The sequence below is a fragment of the Balaenoptera acutorostrata genome, chromosome 8 (assembly GCF_949987535.1).
Source record: "Balaenoptera acutorostrata chromosome 8, mBalAcu1.1, whole genome shotgun sequence".
Lineage (NCBI taxonomy): Eukaryota > Metazoa > Chordata > Mammalia > Artiodactyla > Balaenopteridae > Balaenoptera > Balaenoptera acutorostrata.
The window spans coordinates 39,416,637-39,432,189 of record NC_080071.1 but is presented as its reverse complement, the minus strand read 5'-3'; the positions used below and the strand labels follow the sequence as shown (position 1 = coordinate 39,432,189).

The 15,553-nt window shown below is 39.7% G+C and overlaps 1 protein-coding gene across 5 annotated transcripts in view; it reads left to right on the top strand.

Annotated features, from left to right (window-relative positions):
• The window catches only part of CCDC141 (coiled-coil domain containing 141), a 217,023-nt gene that overhangs the window by 136,021 nt on the left and 65,449 nt on the right, over positions 1–15,553 (top strand). For all 5 annotated transcript variants that reach the window (XM_057551905.1, XM_057551906.1, XM_057551907.1 and 2 more), the window contains one exon: positions 3,020–3,192. In XM_057551905.1, coding sequence (XP_057407888.1) covers positions 3,020–3,192 — 173 coding nt within the window. The remainder of the gene's footprint in view (positions 1–3,019; positions 3,193–15,553) is intronic.

Here is a 15,553-nt window from a genome sequence, read left to right as displayed (position 1 = left end):
CCAGAAACAGTGGTTATTGCCTAGTGGTGTTTTCAGTGTGTTATGGAAAAATCCAGGAAGCAATTCAAATCATCTTTTCTAACATCAGCATCTTGAGACATTTGGCTCTGTTGCCAACTGCAGGAAAGAAAAAGGATCAGATAAGGAAGAGTTCTTCAGGTTCAAAGTTCCTTTAATAAAGCTATCTTTCTTTTACAGTCCTATAAACATAAGAGAAATAGCTCAATCTTTCTCTGTATCCTTTCTCACCTGTAAGAAGGAAAAGTAGACACTATTTACAAAAAGTAAGTTTTTAAATCCTACCTTTTCCACGTAAGATTAACGGTCTTCTTGGAAATGCCCCTCTCTCATAAGCCTGCCATAGAAATTCTTTGCTACATGGTACCATAGCCCAGGATTTAAGAGCAGAGCCCTCGGGGCCAGACAGATTGAGTATAAATACCAAATCTGTCCCTTAGCACAAGTATGACTTCGTGAAATTTATTTAACTTCTCTGAGACACAGTTTCCTCAGTCATATAAAGGGGATAATTTCTTGCTCCCTCCCATGGCTCTTAAGGACAATATGCCTGGAACTCAGCAGACGATCAGAAATATTTGTTGATGAAATGAGAAGTAATTGTGAAACATGAAATAGAGAAGAAGCACATAGTTCTCATTAAACTGTAGTGATTATTTGTATTACTTCCTATCATCTACTAAATAAATGGGAATGAATTTGCTTTATACACTCAGTAAATGCAGATTCAGAAGACATGAGGACATTGGTGGGAAAACAGAATATCAACATATAAGTCATATGACAGTATCTGAAAGATTTCATTTGTAAATTCAAATTTTGTCCAGTTCCAATTCTGCCATTAAAACTCACTCTCAAAAAAAAAAAAAAAAAAAAAACCTCACTCTCTTTGGTGTGGAGAAAAGGGAACCCTCCTAATGTTGGTGGGAATGTAAATTGGTACAGCCACTATGGAGAACAGTATGGAGGTTCCTTACAAAACTAAAAATAGAGTTGCCATATGATGCAGCAATCTCACTCCTGGGCATATATCCAGACAAAACTATAATTTGAAAAGATACTTGCACCCCAGTGTTCATAGCAGCACTATTTACAATAGCCAAGACATGGAAACAACCTAAATATCCATCGACAGATGAATTCATAAAGAAGATGTGGCACATATATACAATGGAATATTACTCAGCCATAAAAAAGAATGAAATAATGCCATTTACAACAATGTAGATAGACCTAGAGATTATCATACTAAGTGAAGTAAGTAAAGAGAAAGACAAATATCATATGATATCACTTATATGTGGAATCTAAAATACGACACAAATGAACTTATCTATGAGACAGAAACAGACTCAAAGACATAGAGAATAGACTTGTGGTTACCAAGGGGCAAGGCGGGTGGAGGAGGGAAGGACTGGCAGTTTGGGATTAGCAGATGCAAACTATTGTATATAGCATGGATAAACAAGTTCTTACTATATACACAGGGAACTATATTCAATATCCTGTGATAAACCCCATATATATATATATATCTATCTATCTATCTATATATATATATATAGATATATATATAACTGAATCACTTTGCTGAACAGCAGAAATTGACACAACATTGTAAATCAACTATACTTCAATAAAGTTAAAAAAAAAACTCACTCCCTTCAAAGGTGGCCAGGTGCAGAGGTATGGGTGCTGTTACACAGGTCCACAGCTGTAACCTCTACATTTGGCTTAAACTGTGTTCCCTCAGCATCAACCCAGACTTGCTCCCCTCTCTGGTCTCTCAGGTCTCAGTGGTAGTCGACTCACGAGACCATTGCTCTCATTGTGGGGTCTTCCTAGTTCACCTGGTGGCCCCCTGCTGAGCTCACTGGCTTCCACTGTAACAACCCAGGAAGGCTAGGCTTCAGGCCCCTGCTGACTGTGGCCCAGTCAACCTTCCTGGGATAGGACTGTTCTTCAGAGTGGTGTGGAACACCCTGTAAGGTGGCTTCTTCCAGTACAGCCAGAGGGCAATGTGGCAAGAGCTCCCTTGCTGTTCACCTTCTCTTCAACTTACCTAACTCATCTCCTGTTCTCCAGGCCCAAGTTCACAGATGGGCTATCAGGAAACCTATGAAGACCATGGCACTCTGATCTCTTTTTTCCTCATATTGCCACAGTCCTCTTTTACTGCTTTTATATCATATATTCCCCCTTCTTAATGCCAACTAGGCCTTAATGGCCAAAAGGATAGCTCTTCTCTACTCTATGTTAATTCTATAAGCTTAATCCCCCATACCTGGTTGTTGATCTGCTAATAAAGGAAGAAAATAAAGAAATTCAAAAATCTTCTCTCAAGACAGTATCTTGGTTTGCAAGGTGACGTTTTTTCCTGCATAATCCTGTTTTACATGTCAGAAGCTAAACATTACGTTGGTCTTAGTCTTTGCACTGTTTCAGAACCAAATTCCAATCTTCTCTATAGACAGACAGATGCCTTGGATGGAGCAAGCAGAAGATCTTTTACTCAGAAAGGCAAGGGACAAAAGCCCCAAAATTTTTTGAATACTTCCCCATGGTGTTTCAGGTTCAAAGTGCAATTTATTGGGAAGTTTTTTAAGGAATATTACAGAGATATTCAGGTTATGAAAGTCTGTGTAATATTTTTAAAACATCTCATCCGTTAGTTGTATCCAGTACAGAATATGCAAAAAATAAATCTGGCTCTCCAAATTTTATATAGTTATAACTGTGTTGTATAGGTACATTCTCAATGTAAACTATTTTGGTAATTTTATGGGGTTGACATTTATCTGTGCTGAACTAAACTACGATCAGTTTCCCTAAATGGAGCCTTAAAGCTCTACAGCTATTTTCTAAGACTCAGATTGTTGTTTTTGGTTATGATCAAACCAATAAATTGAACAGGCTGGTTTAATCTCCAGTATTTTGTGTGCACATTGATGTAGACTTTAAACTAGATGAGCAGAAAATGAAAGTATGTTTTCTTTGGCAGGCATTTGATGTACTTGGAAGAGTTGAAGCTTACCTTAAGCTCCTTAAATCAGAAGGTTTAAGTCTGCCTGTCTTGGCAGCGAGGCATGAGGAATTACACAGAGAAATTAAAGACTGCACAGCTGATGCTTTGCAAGAGGGACAAGCCTTAATCAACGAACTAGCCTCCTGCAGGTAAATGAAATCTATTTCTTCCTCAGTGTGACAAGCTTTTTCACAGCTTCCACAGTCTGTTAAAAAATAAGTTGCATGATTTTTTTCCCTACTTCTGATGTTTTACTGCATTATGACATGGCTTAAAAGGTTCTATTGAATTTTGGTCAACAGTAATTCTGAACACAGCATTGCTCATCCAGAAGTGAGGCTATATTCTGACCTGAGGACATGAAGATGCTAAAGCTTTCTTTCTATGAGTTTCTGAGGAGGGAGGAGGGAAAGAACAAAAGAAGACACAGAACTTTCCTTCTGTATACTTTTTATATCCTAGCATCTCCGTGGGATTTCTTCCTCCCTTTTAATTTGTAAGCCTTGAGTCTACTCTGTCCCTTTTTTTCCTTTCTGGAAAAAATAAAGTTCTAGAATTCCCTTTCATTTATGAGCTTGATGGCTCACCAAGCAAAACCCTAAGTAAAAGATGACATTATTATTAATTAATAATAATTACATTTTAAAAAATTGAGAGCCCACCACATGCCTGGCACTGTCTCAACAGCTTTAGAAGCATTATCCCATTAATCCTCACAGCAACTCTACAAGTCATAGAATATACCATTAACGTTCTCTTTTTACAAGCAACTGAGACACTTGCTTGAGGAGAGAGAAGGACCTTGAGAAGCAGAAAGAGAATGCAGTGAGAACGTATGATCAAGGATAGGGATTGGAAGACAAAATGGAGATGACAGAAAGAGCAGATGATGGAACAGATACTGACTAGGAAGAAATGATGGCAGGGCTTATGTTTTGACAGAGAGAGACAAAAAAAATTCTGCAAATGGGGTAAGCCCTGTTTTTATCTTCCATATCCACAATCCCCTTGAAACTCGAAGACATTCAATTTGAGACACTATGAAATAGGTCAAATGTGGTAAAAATTATTTTATTTCTGTTTAAACCCTCATTCTGCTCTATTTTAGACATGTTTACAAGGGTTGATTTGGTAAGTTTGGGTTTAGGGAATTTTCTTTTCAGAAGATAATCTGAGTCCAGACAGATACATTGAACCAGGGCTTGTGATGGTTGCTATGGGACCATGCAAAGTCAAGATCAGAAATAATCCAAGATATTCCAGCAGGAGCTAAAAAGCTGAGGCTATGGAAAGGGCAAATAATTCTCACCTTTGGAAAACTAACAATAGCTGTAGTTACTAAGTTTCCTTACTTTGGCTCCATGTCATGCATCGGGTAATGGTGTGTCCACTCGGCTCTAGGAGAACCAGTGTGCTCATGTCTGGCCCCTATGGGTATGAGAGCTCCTTCCTCCCCTCCCCTGCTACAGGTCCAGTCTTCTAGAATGTATAAGAGTCTTGGATCAGGCAGAAGATATCCTGTGGGGTGCCTGGACTTGTTGTGCCTGGACTCAGTGTACCTGTTTGACATTGATCTGAGTCATGTGATGATGGATTGAGTGGTGAGGTCTCCAGTTGTAATTGGGGAATGGTCTCATGTCAGTTTAGTAAGTAGGTCTCAAAGCACAGATACATACTATTTCTCTGTTCAGGCCACTCTTTACTTGTGGTGCTTTCCCTGACCTTAGACAGTTTCCTTTCATGCGTGGGTGGATCAGAAAGCAGCCAAAGACCCCTCCCCAGATCTGAAGATCTGCCACTGATACGCTGCCCCAGGAATTCTAGGTGCCTTGGCCTCCCCTAAGTCTGATCTCTGTATCTTCAAAACAGTACATCCTTTGGACTCTGTTTTGTTCCACTTCCCTGAGCTTTGGTCTGGAAATTACCTCCCAGGCAGCAGGCTGATGCTGTCGTAAGGCTCACCTCATTCATTTCCCTTCTCTCAGGGATCACTGTCCTGTGCTACGTGTCCTTCAATGTCTGAGTTGTTTAAGGCATGAGGATAAATCCAGTCCCTGCTTCTTGACCAGAAACTGAAGTTCCATATTTAGTTTTCATGCTTAAGTCTTAAGAGTAGGAAAGCTTGTCACAAGTTATTACTGCTAAACTTTATCCTGTTTGTTCTAATCAGTAATGCTTTATTTTCAATACTTAAATATAAGAGAAGTGCTTTTATTTTACCTTACAGTCTATTTTCAGGATTCTAGTGATTCTTTTTGGCCATCCATTTTGTAATGGTCGACATGTTTATTTACTTAGCTAGTCTCATTCTTTTTGTGTTCTTTGCTCTTTCTAGTCTTAAATTTTACATATATATTGTTTTTCAAAGGGACATCTATAGTTCTGTTCTTCAGGTTGCAGACTGAGTCTTAACAGAAGAAGTAATAGTTAGGGACCATTTCAAGAAACTTGAATTAATGGTAGGTAACTGGATTAAAAAAAAAAATTAGCAGTGTGGTTTCTGTCAACATCCTAGATATATGAGCGTTCACAGTAGTTCCAAGGTGTTTGGTTGCCCTGAGATTTCACAGTATTTTACAAATCAATACTATTTCCATTTTGCAGGAGGAATTGAAGGTAAAGTGCAATTGTTACTTGGCAAAGGACATTTTTGATTTAGAGGGTAGATGTAGAATAGAAATCCATTAGAAGCTGAATTGAAACGCATTAGAATCTTAGTCGCAACCCAGAGCCACACATAGTTACTGACCTCAATCCCATGCATTCCATTTGGGACTTGCTTCCCTTCCTCATCTAATGATTTATCTGTTCAACGACCTGGGTCACCACCATGCGAGAGAAGCAGAAGGAGATTTCAAGTTGCAGCCACAGCTGGAGTGAAGGTAGAGTTTAGAATAATGGCAATGGAAATAAACATAAGTTCCACAGAGAAAAGTATGTGTTACTGAACATCACAATGGCTTCCTAGACTTCTGAATGCCAGCCACACTACTAGGACACAAAACACTAAAATTCCTACTATCAGACATTTGAAAACTGGTGTGGATAAGAAGTTTAGGACTTAGTATCAAAGGAGTTTTATTTCATGCATTCTGAGAGCCAAACTAATGCCATGACTTTTAACTTCTCTGAACCTCAGTTTCCTCATCGGTAAAATGGAAATATGCATTTTGTAGAGGATGTTTTAATCAAATGCGATAACACCACTCTGGCATATAGAGAGCACCCGATAAATAATTGGTTCACTTATGTGTTTACCTTCTACACAAAGAGTTTTTTTTTTAATTAATTATTTATTTATGGCTGTGCTGGGTCTTCGTTTCTGTGCGAGGGCTTTCTCTAGTTGCGGCAAGTGGGGGCCACTCTTCATCGCGGTGCGCGGGCCTCTCACTATCGCGGCCTCTCTTGTTGCGGAGCACAGGCTCCAGACGTGCAGGCTCAATAGTTGTGGCTCACGGGCCCAGTTGCTCCGCGGCATGTGGGATCCTCCCAGACCAGGGCTCGAACCCGTGTCCCCTGCATTGGCAGGCAGATTCTCAACCACTGCGCCACCAGGGAAGCCCTATACAAAGAGTTTTAAAAGCAAAATACTAAGAGTTACATGGTTGCTTCAGATGACTACGGCAGAGTCAGCTGTACCAAATCATATTCATTTTCACTAACTGGGGAAGGTTATATTAGAAATAGAGCAGATAAACATTTATCTTGAGATAATAAAGACAAAATTTAGTACTGGGGCAGATAGGAATTTCAGACACCCTTAGATATAATTTTTTTCCAGTTAGTTAATAAAATAGGACTTCAGAAGTTCACATTTATCTAAGATGAAGCTTCCCAGTAAATCTGAGAACTTTGTCATTATTTTAGGAACAGATCCACACTGTTTTTCTATCCTGGAATCAAATACCTTTGAAATTGGAGCAGCCTCACAAAATAAATGATGGTTATTTACATGTTTCCTTGCCCTTCTATTTCCTCCCTAATGCTCAGGTGATAATTCTGAGTCATTGTTAAATTGTTTATTATCTTTTCAGAGTGTGGTATCTGTGACATAACCTAAGTACACTTTAACATCAAAGGCATTTTAGCGCATTCGTTTGCATTTAGTTATGATGCGAGTTACCTATCATGGGATCTGACAATGGTCAAACCAGGCTTACAGTGAGGTTGAAAGCTCTGGATTCTGGCCCCCTCACCTCCTCTTAGGCCTTGCTTGGCATCATCTCTGAGCATCGAGTGTAAAGATAGCCCAAAGGTACCCTGCTGCCAAGCAGAATACTGCATTTATTAAACCACAGGAAGCTGTGGTGATTGGAAGTGCTGGGTTGGAGACCTTGTGTGAGGGTGAAGTTTTCCATAATTGGACAAAAACTAGGAACCTCCTTTTTTGTGTTTCTCAGTGAGCTACCAATTCAGAACTCAAAAACAAGGAAACCATAAACAAAAGACAACCTATGAACTGGGAAAAAATGTTTGCAAATAATGAGACCAACAAGGGCTTAATTTCCAAAATATACAAACAGCTCATACAACTCAATAACAAAAAAACAAACAACCCAATCGAAAAATGGGCAGAAGACCTAGATAGACATTTCTCCAAAGAAGACATACAGATGGCCAACAGGCACATGAAAAGATGTTCAACATCGCTAATTATTAGAGAAGTGCAAATCAAAACTCCAATTAGGTACCACCTCACACCATTCAGAATGGCCATCATTTTAAAAGTCTACAAATAACAAATGCTGGAGAGGATGTGGAGAAAAGGGAACCCTCCTACACTGTTGGTGGGAATGTAAATTGGTGCAGCCACTATGGAGAACAGTATAGAGGTTCCTTAAAAAACTAAAAAAAAGGCTACCATATGATCCAGCAATCTCACTCCTGGGCATATATCCAGACAAGACTATAATTCAAAAAGATACAAAACTCAAAAACATAGAAACACCCACTAAGACCAGGCTACCTTATAAAGTATTCATTTGGCTTTTCCTGTCGCTAAAATTAATTTAAGATTTACAGGTAAACTTGCTTCAGCATTGACTCAATTTCTGTTCCTGCATAAAAGACTGTTCCAGTTTTCATTCTACCTTGTTGTGGTGAACTTAAGCTTATAAACCTCATCCTGACTGAATACTTTGCTTTCATATAACCTTAAGTATTGCCCTTTTGCTGTAACATTTATTGTTATTTACTTCATGTTGATTCTTCATATTTTCATATTTTACAGAGAAATAGAAACAGGGGTAAGTTGGGATTTTGCATTCTCTTTTCACGATTTTCATTTATGTTGACTACCACTACTTACCCTGGTTAATATTGTGAATGATAATGAACTTTAGACAGAGCATGGTTCATTCAGTCATTCATTTGCTCATTCCCAAAATATTAGTGAGTGTCTTTGTAGATCAGGTGCTCCCAAGCATCTAATGTGATAGGTGAAGTGCCTGCCCTCATGCTGTTTATATTCTGGTGGGAAGAAGCAGTCAACCAACAAATAAATCAACAGATGAGATGCTCTTACACAGCAATGAGAACTATGAAAAAAATAAAAAGTGAAATGGGATAGAGAGTGACTGTGGGGAGGGGACCATTTTAGACATTGTAGTCAGGGAAAGATTAAGGAGAAGGAGCTACCATGCAAATAGCTGGAAGATGAGTGGACCTGGCAGAACAACAGCAAAGGTGTAGCAGAAAGAAGTACGGTGTGGCTGGAGGAGAGGGTGACAAGGGGAAAAGGCATAAGACAAGATAAAATAGTTGGGTGGAAGTTATACTATGTCCAAATGCTCGTTGGCAATAAAGGCAACGCTTGTGTGCTTTATCTACATTAACAAATTTTATCCTCAAGCCACCCTGTTATACAGATACTTCTATTACCATTGTCCCTGTTTTGCAGGTGTGGAAGCTGGGGCTCAGAGAGGTTCAAATAACTTACCTACTACCTGTCCCACAGTGGTAAGGGGTAGAGTGAGTGCAGGTCTGAACTGCTCTGTTAGGTTGCTAGCTCTGTCTCCTTTCTTTCAACTTCAGTCATTAGCAAGGAGCCTGACCACTTAGTGAATGTGAAATTTTTTTAAAATAAATTTATTTATTTATTTATTTATGGCTGTGTTGGGTCTTCGTTTCTGTGCGAGGGCTTTCTCCAGTTGCAGCGAGCGGGGGCCACTCTTCATCGTGGTGCGCGGGCCTCTCACTGTCGCGGCCTCTCCCGTTGCGGAGCACAGGCTCCAGATGCGCAGGCTCAGTAATTGTGACTCACGGGCCCAGTTGCTCCGCGGCATGTGGGATCTTCCCGGACCGGGGCATGAACCCGTGTCCCCTGCATTGGCAGGCGGATTCCTAACCACTGCGCCACCAGGGAAGCCCCGGATTTTTTTTTTTTATTCTAACACACTTAAAATGTGCTACATCTATCTTCTAATTTCAACTCAAGTCTCACCTTCCCTGCAAAGTTTTTCTTTCTTTCTGTTTATTTAAAACATTATTGAGCATCCATATGACATACCAGCACTGGGCTTCAAGGATAGTCAAAGATACATAAACCTGGCCCTGAGTCTTCAGAACCTTATTAAAGGCCAGTAAGGGAATGACATGTCAAGGGAGTATGATCTAGGTCTGAGGAAGCCCTGGGGACAGTGGGTGTTAGGGCTACCTCTTCAGAGAAGAGATACACAATCCCAAGCTCCTGTGACCAGGATGGGTCAAGTGAAGGAGTGAGACTTGAGAAGACCATTGTTGAATTTGATAATCTAAGATTGGTGAAGGGTCTACATCTTCCAGCCAGGATGAACCTAATCAATACCTACCACACAATAGCTTTTTAATTCCTTTGTGTTTGTCAGCTCTATCTCACTTTTTACTCTGTGGTGTTCTGACTCATTTCTTAGTTGTTTGACTTGTGGTAGCATCATCTCCCCATCCAGACCATGACATCAGCTTGAGGTCAGCCCTCAAGGTCAACCATGTAGGAAACCTCTTTTATGCTCCTTATCTCGGTATTTACATACTAGGTGACTTGATTTGAAATGTTAAGGGGCTGGTGTGGCATAAAGGAAAGTTTATGTCATAGCAAAAATATTTTAAAAGATCTTGCATGGAAAACAAACAAAAATAATCCCCACCCTCCAACAACATAAAACAAAACAAAAAAACAAAATCAGAAATCCCTTCGTATCAGAGTCATCTATTGTCACATTTTGTAGGAATTCTACCAAGCATTTAAGAACTTAAAATAACTTTTTTTAAAAGAGTTTGATGATATATTTAGATGGTGAATATCAGATACTGAAATTTAGGAAATTGCAAAGTTGAGTTATGACAGTGTTAACTCAGCCACTTTCCAAATATTTTCATGTCTGTATTAAGTTGTTCTCTTTAGGGGTTGAGTAAACATCATAATTGCAATCTGGATCTGTTACCATTGTTAAGGCTTGTATAATTCTGAAACTCTTAGTATAGAATGCACCCAAAGTTTACCCTTTCTATTAAATGTAGGACTAATTAGATTAGGTTCTTGTAAAATATCTAGGAGTCACTCATTGCAATATGAATTTATTCATTTATGATACTGATGATGTGATGTCAAATAGCAAGGATCCCAGAGTAAGAAGGTTTGAAACTGCAGGGTCTACAGAGGAAGCCTGACTAAAGGGGCAGAAATCTGTGCCTTGGACAGCTGAGGGGGATTACTCTCCAATGAGAGGGCTTAGAGAGGAAAGAACAGCAGAAAGAAGAGAGGAAGAGATGTGAGTGGACAAATATATGAATAAACTGCTCATTACAGTGTTGTTTATAATAGTGCAAACCTGAAAAACACCTAGATATTTTCAGAAAATAGGAAACTGTTTCAATAGCTTAAGGGCAAGCACAGTATAGAATAATCTAAGCCAATAGCAGAAGAGTGTTTTTGAGGAATATCTGAAGACAGAGAGTATCCTCACAATAAAATGTTAAGAGGATAAAGTAGGATCCAAATCACATATATGGCATCTTACTAACTTTGGAGGGGAAGGGGTGGAAAGGACTGCCAAGAGAAAAACTTTTTGGAAGGAAATACATTAAAATGTATTTTTATATCTTCTAAATTACCTCAAATGAGAATATTTGTCTGGTTAGCTCTTACTGTGCCCCTTTTATCTGAGGATTTATGTCATCAATCAGGGAAAATGTTCAGCAATTTAAATATTGATTTTCTGTTTTTCTCTCTTTTCTCTCCTCCTGTAACTCCCAGTAGAAGAATGTTGGAGGCTCCCAGTCTGACTTAGATGTCTGAACTGTCTTTCATATTTTTCATTCCTTTATCTCTTTGCATTGCATTCCCAATGAATATCTCATATTGATTTTTCTCTTTTGTTAATTTCCCTTTGTTTTCAGCCATTGAATTCTTTTGTTTGTTTTCATAACTATATTGTTTTCATTTCTAGGATTCCTAACTCATTCTTTTTCCTATCCAATTTTGTTTCATTTCTGACTGCTTTTGCTTCAGAGTTTCTTGTTTCTTTATTATGGGTATTCATTTTTCCTTTATCTTTCTGGTGATGTGAGACATATTTATAAAGTCACTTTCAGATTGCTCTACTAATTTTCATTTCCGGTAGAGTACATTTAGCCCTTGATTGTTGAGTGTCTTTTCTTAGGATTCATTTTCCTCATGTGTTTTGAAATTTTAGATTGTCCTTCTGGATGGGAAGTGCTTGTTCTTCAGCTTTATTGTCCTTGCTTTGTTCTCTCCTCTTTCTTCTTTCCTCCTTAGCAGCTTTGCAATGACTTCCACCTGAACTCACAGGGTCTCCTGTCCAGAATCAGTCTTCTGCTATTTGATCAGGGTCACCTGAGCTCCCATGGAGCTACTGGGGCTCTCAGAGGTGCAGCCAGAAATCCAGGTTGGGGAGCAGTGCGGGTTCCTGACTGCTCTGCTATGTCTGATTCCTTGGCTTCAGCAGCAGTGGGCTATAGCGTTTTTCAAACTCCTTTTACAAGAGGGAGAATCCCATCCCTGTTACTGATTTCAGGGAGAATCCCAGCTATGGGACCCTTCATGTAAGATATGTTTTGGTCTCTCTGGCCTCATAGGAATGGAACATGTGGGCATCTCTGCATGGATCTGGACCAGAACCCAGGAACCCTGTAGTTTCAGCCCCACTTACTACTTGCTGTTTCTTTATTGTCATGTGTATACAAGAGATACATGTGGGTGTGATATGTTTGGTGGGCAGTGATTCTCAATGTGTACAACTTAAGTCAGAAAAAAATTATTGTAAAAACATACATGTCACTTCCACAGTTCGAATGGCACTTTTTCAAAGTAGGGATGAAAACTAGATAGTGACGATTGTTTCCTCCAAAATAGAGATGATAAACATGAAGCGTTCCTGTCAAGAGATAAGGAAGATATTTTTTCCCATTTTCAAAGTATAATTTGTCCATAGACAGAAAGAAAAATATGATCAACTGATTCCTTCTGATGAGATAGAGTGACCTGGTGCGTGCTTAGCATCTGGTTCAGCTCCTAATCCAGATGGGCTGCCAATAGTAATTTATGAAAGGTTTGAAAGCAACTTGCTGCTCTCAGGAAAGAATCATTAGAACACATTAACATTGGGATTTACTCTCTTCCCCCAGCCCTAGTTTGTAACAGATGCAAAGACAGGGCAACTGCTTCCATACAGCAAATGTAACAGTCTATTTTTGAGCCAGAAGTCAATATGTCTCTGCTCTCTGGGAGGGGAAAAAAATCAATCATTTTTCTTTCCCCCTTCCCTCCCCTCTCCCGGCTCAATGAATAGGGGAGAAAATACTCCCATGATGGAGTTTCTAACAAATATCTAAAGAAACCTTCACAGTCTGTCACTCCAGAGTATCTGTGATGCTTGAAGAAGTCAAATTCAATGTCAGGAATAATCTGATGTACCCCATGCTCATACTACAGGCAGGAACCATCTAATTCATTCATAGACAGACAGCCCAAAGATCAAGCAGTATTTCCAATGCAAGTTACAGAGCCACAGAAAGCCTAGAAAGCTGGTCCACTGGTAGCTCCTCTCCCACCCCATCAGGCAGCACATGAGCAATGTGGCTTCAGAGTCAGAACAAAATGCCCGGGCACTCCCGTCAACCAGGTTTCTGTTATCCGCCCCCAGTTCTTGTCCCATCATTTATTTAATATTACTGTGAAGCAATAGGACTCATTTCTGGGTGGCTGATGGAATTCTATTAATTTATTTTCACTTCATGTAAGAATCGCTGGCAGAGTGTGAGGTCATATTTTTCCTTTGATCAAACCATCTGCATTTCAGGCTCTGAGGAAATTGGCAATATGCATGCTATACATGTTTTAAAATGTTTTGGAGTGTTCAGAAGAAATGTCTGGCATCAGTGTTTCAAGTTTCCAACTGAAAATGATAGAATAGGGCTGGTTGTAACCTGCAGACTAGGTTTTCACCAAGGAGGAATGGAGAAGGAGCGGCCCTGGGGTTAGGAGTGTGACAGATATACTCCAGCTGGTAATCAGGTAGAAGGAAGGGATTAATGCCTGATCAGACAGAGATGATCTAGCTGAGGACGGAGGAAAATAGGAGCTGGCTAGAGTAAGCAAGATAATTGAGAACTTCTTGTACTAAGGAAGGGGTCCAAGCCACAAATAAGAAGGGAATGCACATGGGACAGGCAATTCAGTCTGTCCCTATGAGGCTTGAAACAGCGGAGGGAAGTATCAGTCAACCTAACTATGAATCCTAAACCATCGAAGAAGAAATTGGGCAGTCTTTGGATAGCCTAAAACTTCTGTAACTGGGCAAAGGGCAAAGTCATCTTTGTCTAAAAACAATTAGAAACTGTTACTAGTGACATTTTTAATACAGTAACTATCTGTGCATATGTTCGTGTTCCTAAATCTGTGTCTTGTCTTCCCTTAAATATTGATCAAGGTGTACTTTATTTAATTTGAAAATATGCATTGATCTACTTCTTACAAGGCTATGTGCTCAGGGCTACAGAGGATAAATGAATGAAAAGAATGTCGTATTTTTCCCTTAATTTATAATGCAATAGATATACAGGATAAGGCATAAATCAGCACAAAATAAGACTGATCTCCTAGGTCATTGGAAAATTAAAAATGAATGATCCATCCAAAGACAGCGAGAGATCCTATTTGGCTCGTTGTGATTCATCTAAATTAAAATTGTGAGTTGCTAGAGAGCAATATTTTTACGGAAGGAATGCTTGATTTGTTTTTGTCTCCCCGTTTCCATTTTCTGTGCTGGAGGGGCCTTCAAGATGTGAATTTGAACAAGATATCGTGCCCCTCTAGTGGTCACTTTGCAAACTACAGACAGACATTTCATTACCTAGAGAAGCCAGCCAATTTCAAAAGAGCATGCCAGCCGGGCTAATCCTGTTTCCATCAACACTGAGTTCAAAGGAAAGTGAAATTTTAGAATACTTCCCCCCCACCCCCCTTCATGTGTCATGGACCCAGAAAAAGTACTATGAGGTGGTAAAGAGTGTGGACTCTGGGATCAGATGAATAGGTTCAAATCCCAACCCTGCCATTTAATAAATGTGACCTGGGCAAGTTACTGAGCATTTCTGTACTCACTTTGCTCATCTGCAAAACAGAGATGACAGTTACAGCCAGACCATCGGGTAGTTATGAGAATTAGAAGAGATTACTTAAAACATTAAAAATGGGGCTTCCCTGGTGGCGCAGTGGTTGAGACTCTGCCTGCTAATGCAGGGGACACGGGTTTGAGCCCTGGTCTGGGAAGATCCCACATGCCGCTGAGCAACTGGGCCCGTGAGCCACAACTACTGAGCCTGTGCGTCTGGAGCCTGTGCTCCGCAACGAGAGAGGCCGCGATAGTGAGAGGCCCGCGCACCGCGATGAAGAGTGGCCCCCGCTCGCCACAACTAGAGAAAGCCCTCGCACAGAAACGAAGACCCGACACAGCCAAAAATAAATAAATAAATTAATTAATTTAAAAAAAACATTAAAAATGGTTCCTTGTCACAGTAAGTGGATTATTTTTAGAAAATGTTTACCCATTTATTTTGACAAGCTTTATTCTCTGTACCTATTTTCCACAGTGCTTATTCACCTTTTCTTTTTTATCTTTCTCATTCCAAATTTGCATGTCCTACAGAAAAACCATAACATATAGGACAACTGGGCTTTTAAGTGCCTTTTTAGCATGCAAAGTCTAAAATGTAGTTAAAATATGATTACTGTTACCAATATAATATTTTTACAGAGTTTGTGGATATAAGTACAAGGATTATTTGCTAAACTCTCCTGATTTCTTGATTATACTCTTCACGGTCTCTGAGTTATTAAAATGTGAAACAAGTTGTTTCAAGTGTAACATCTGTGGGACCGTAGGCATCAGGAATAAGATTTCCCCTCCAGTTAAACTTCTCTGGGACTCCGGTGGTCCCACAGGACACACTTGAATCCTATGTGCATTCAACAAGATTCCCAAACTGCCTGATGACCTCTAAACTCTTTGG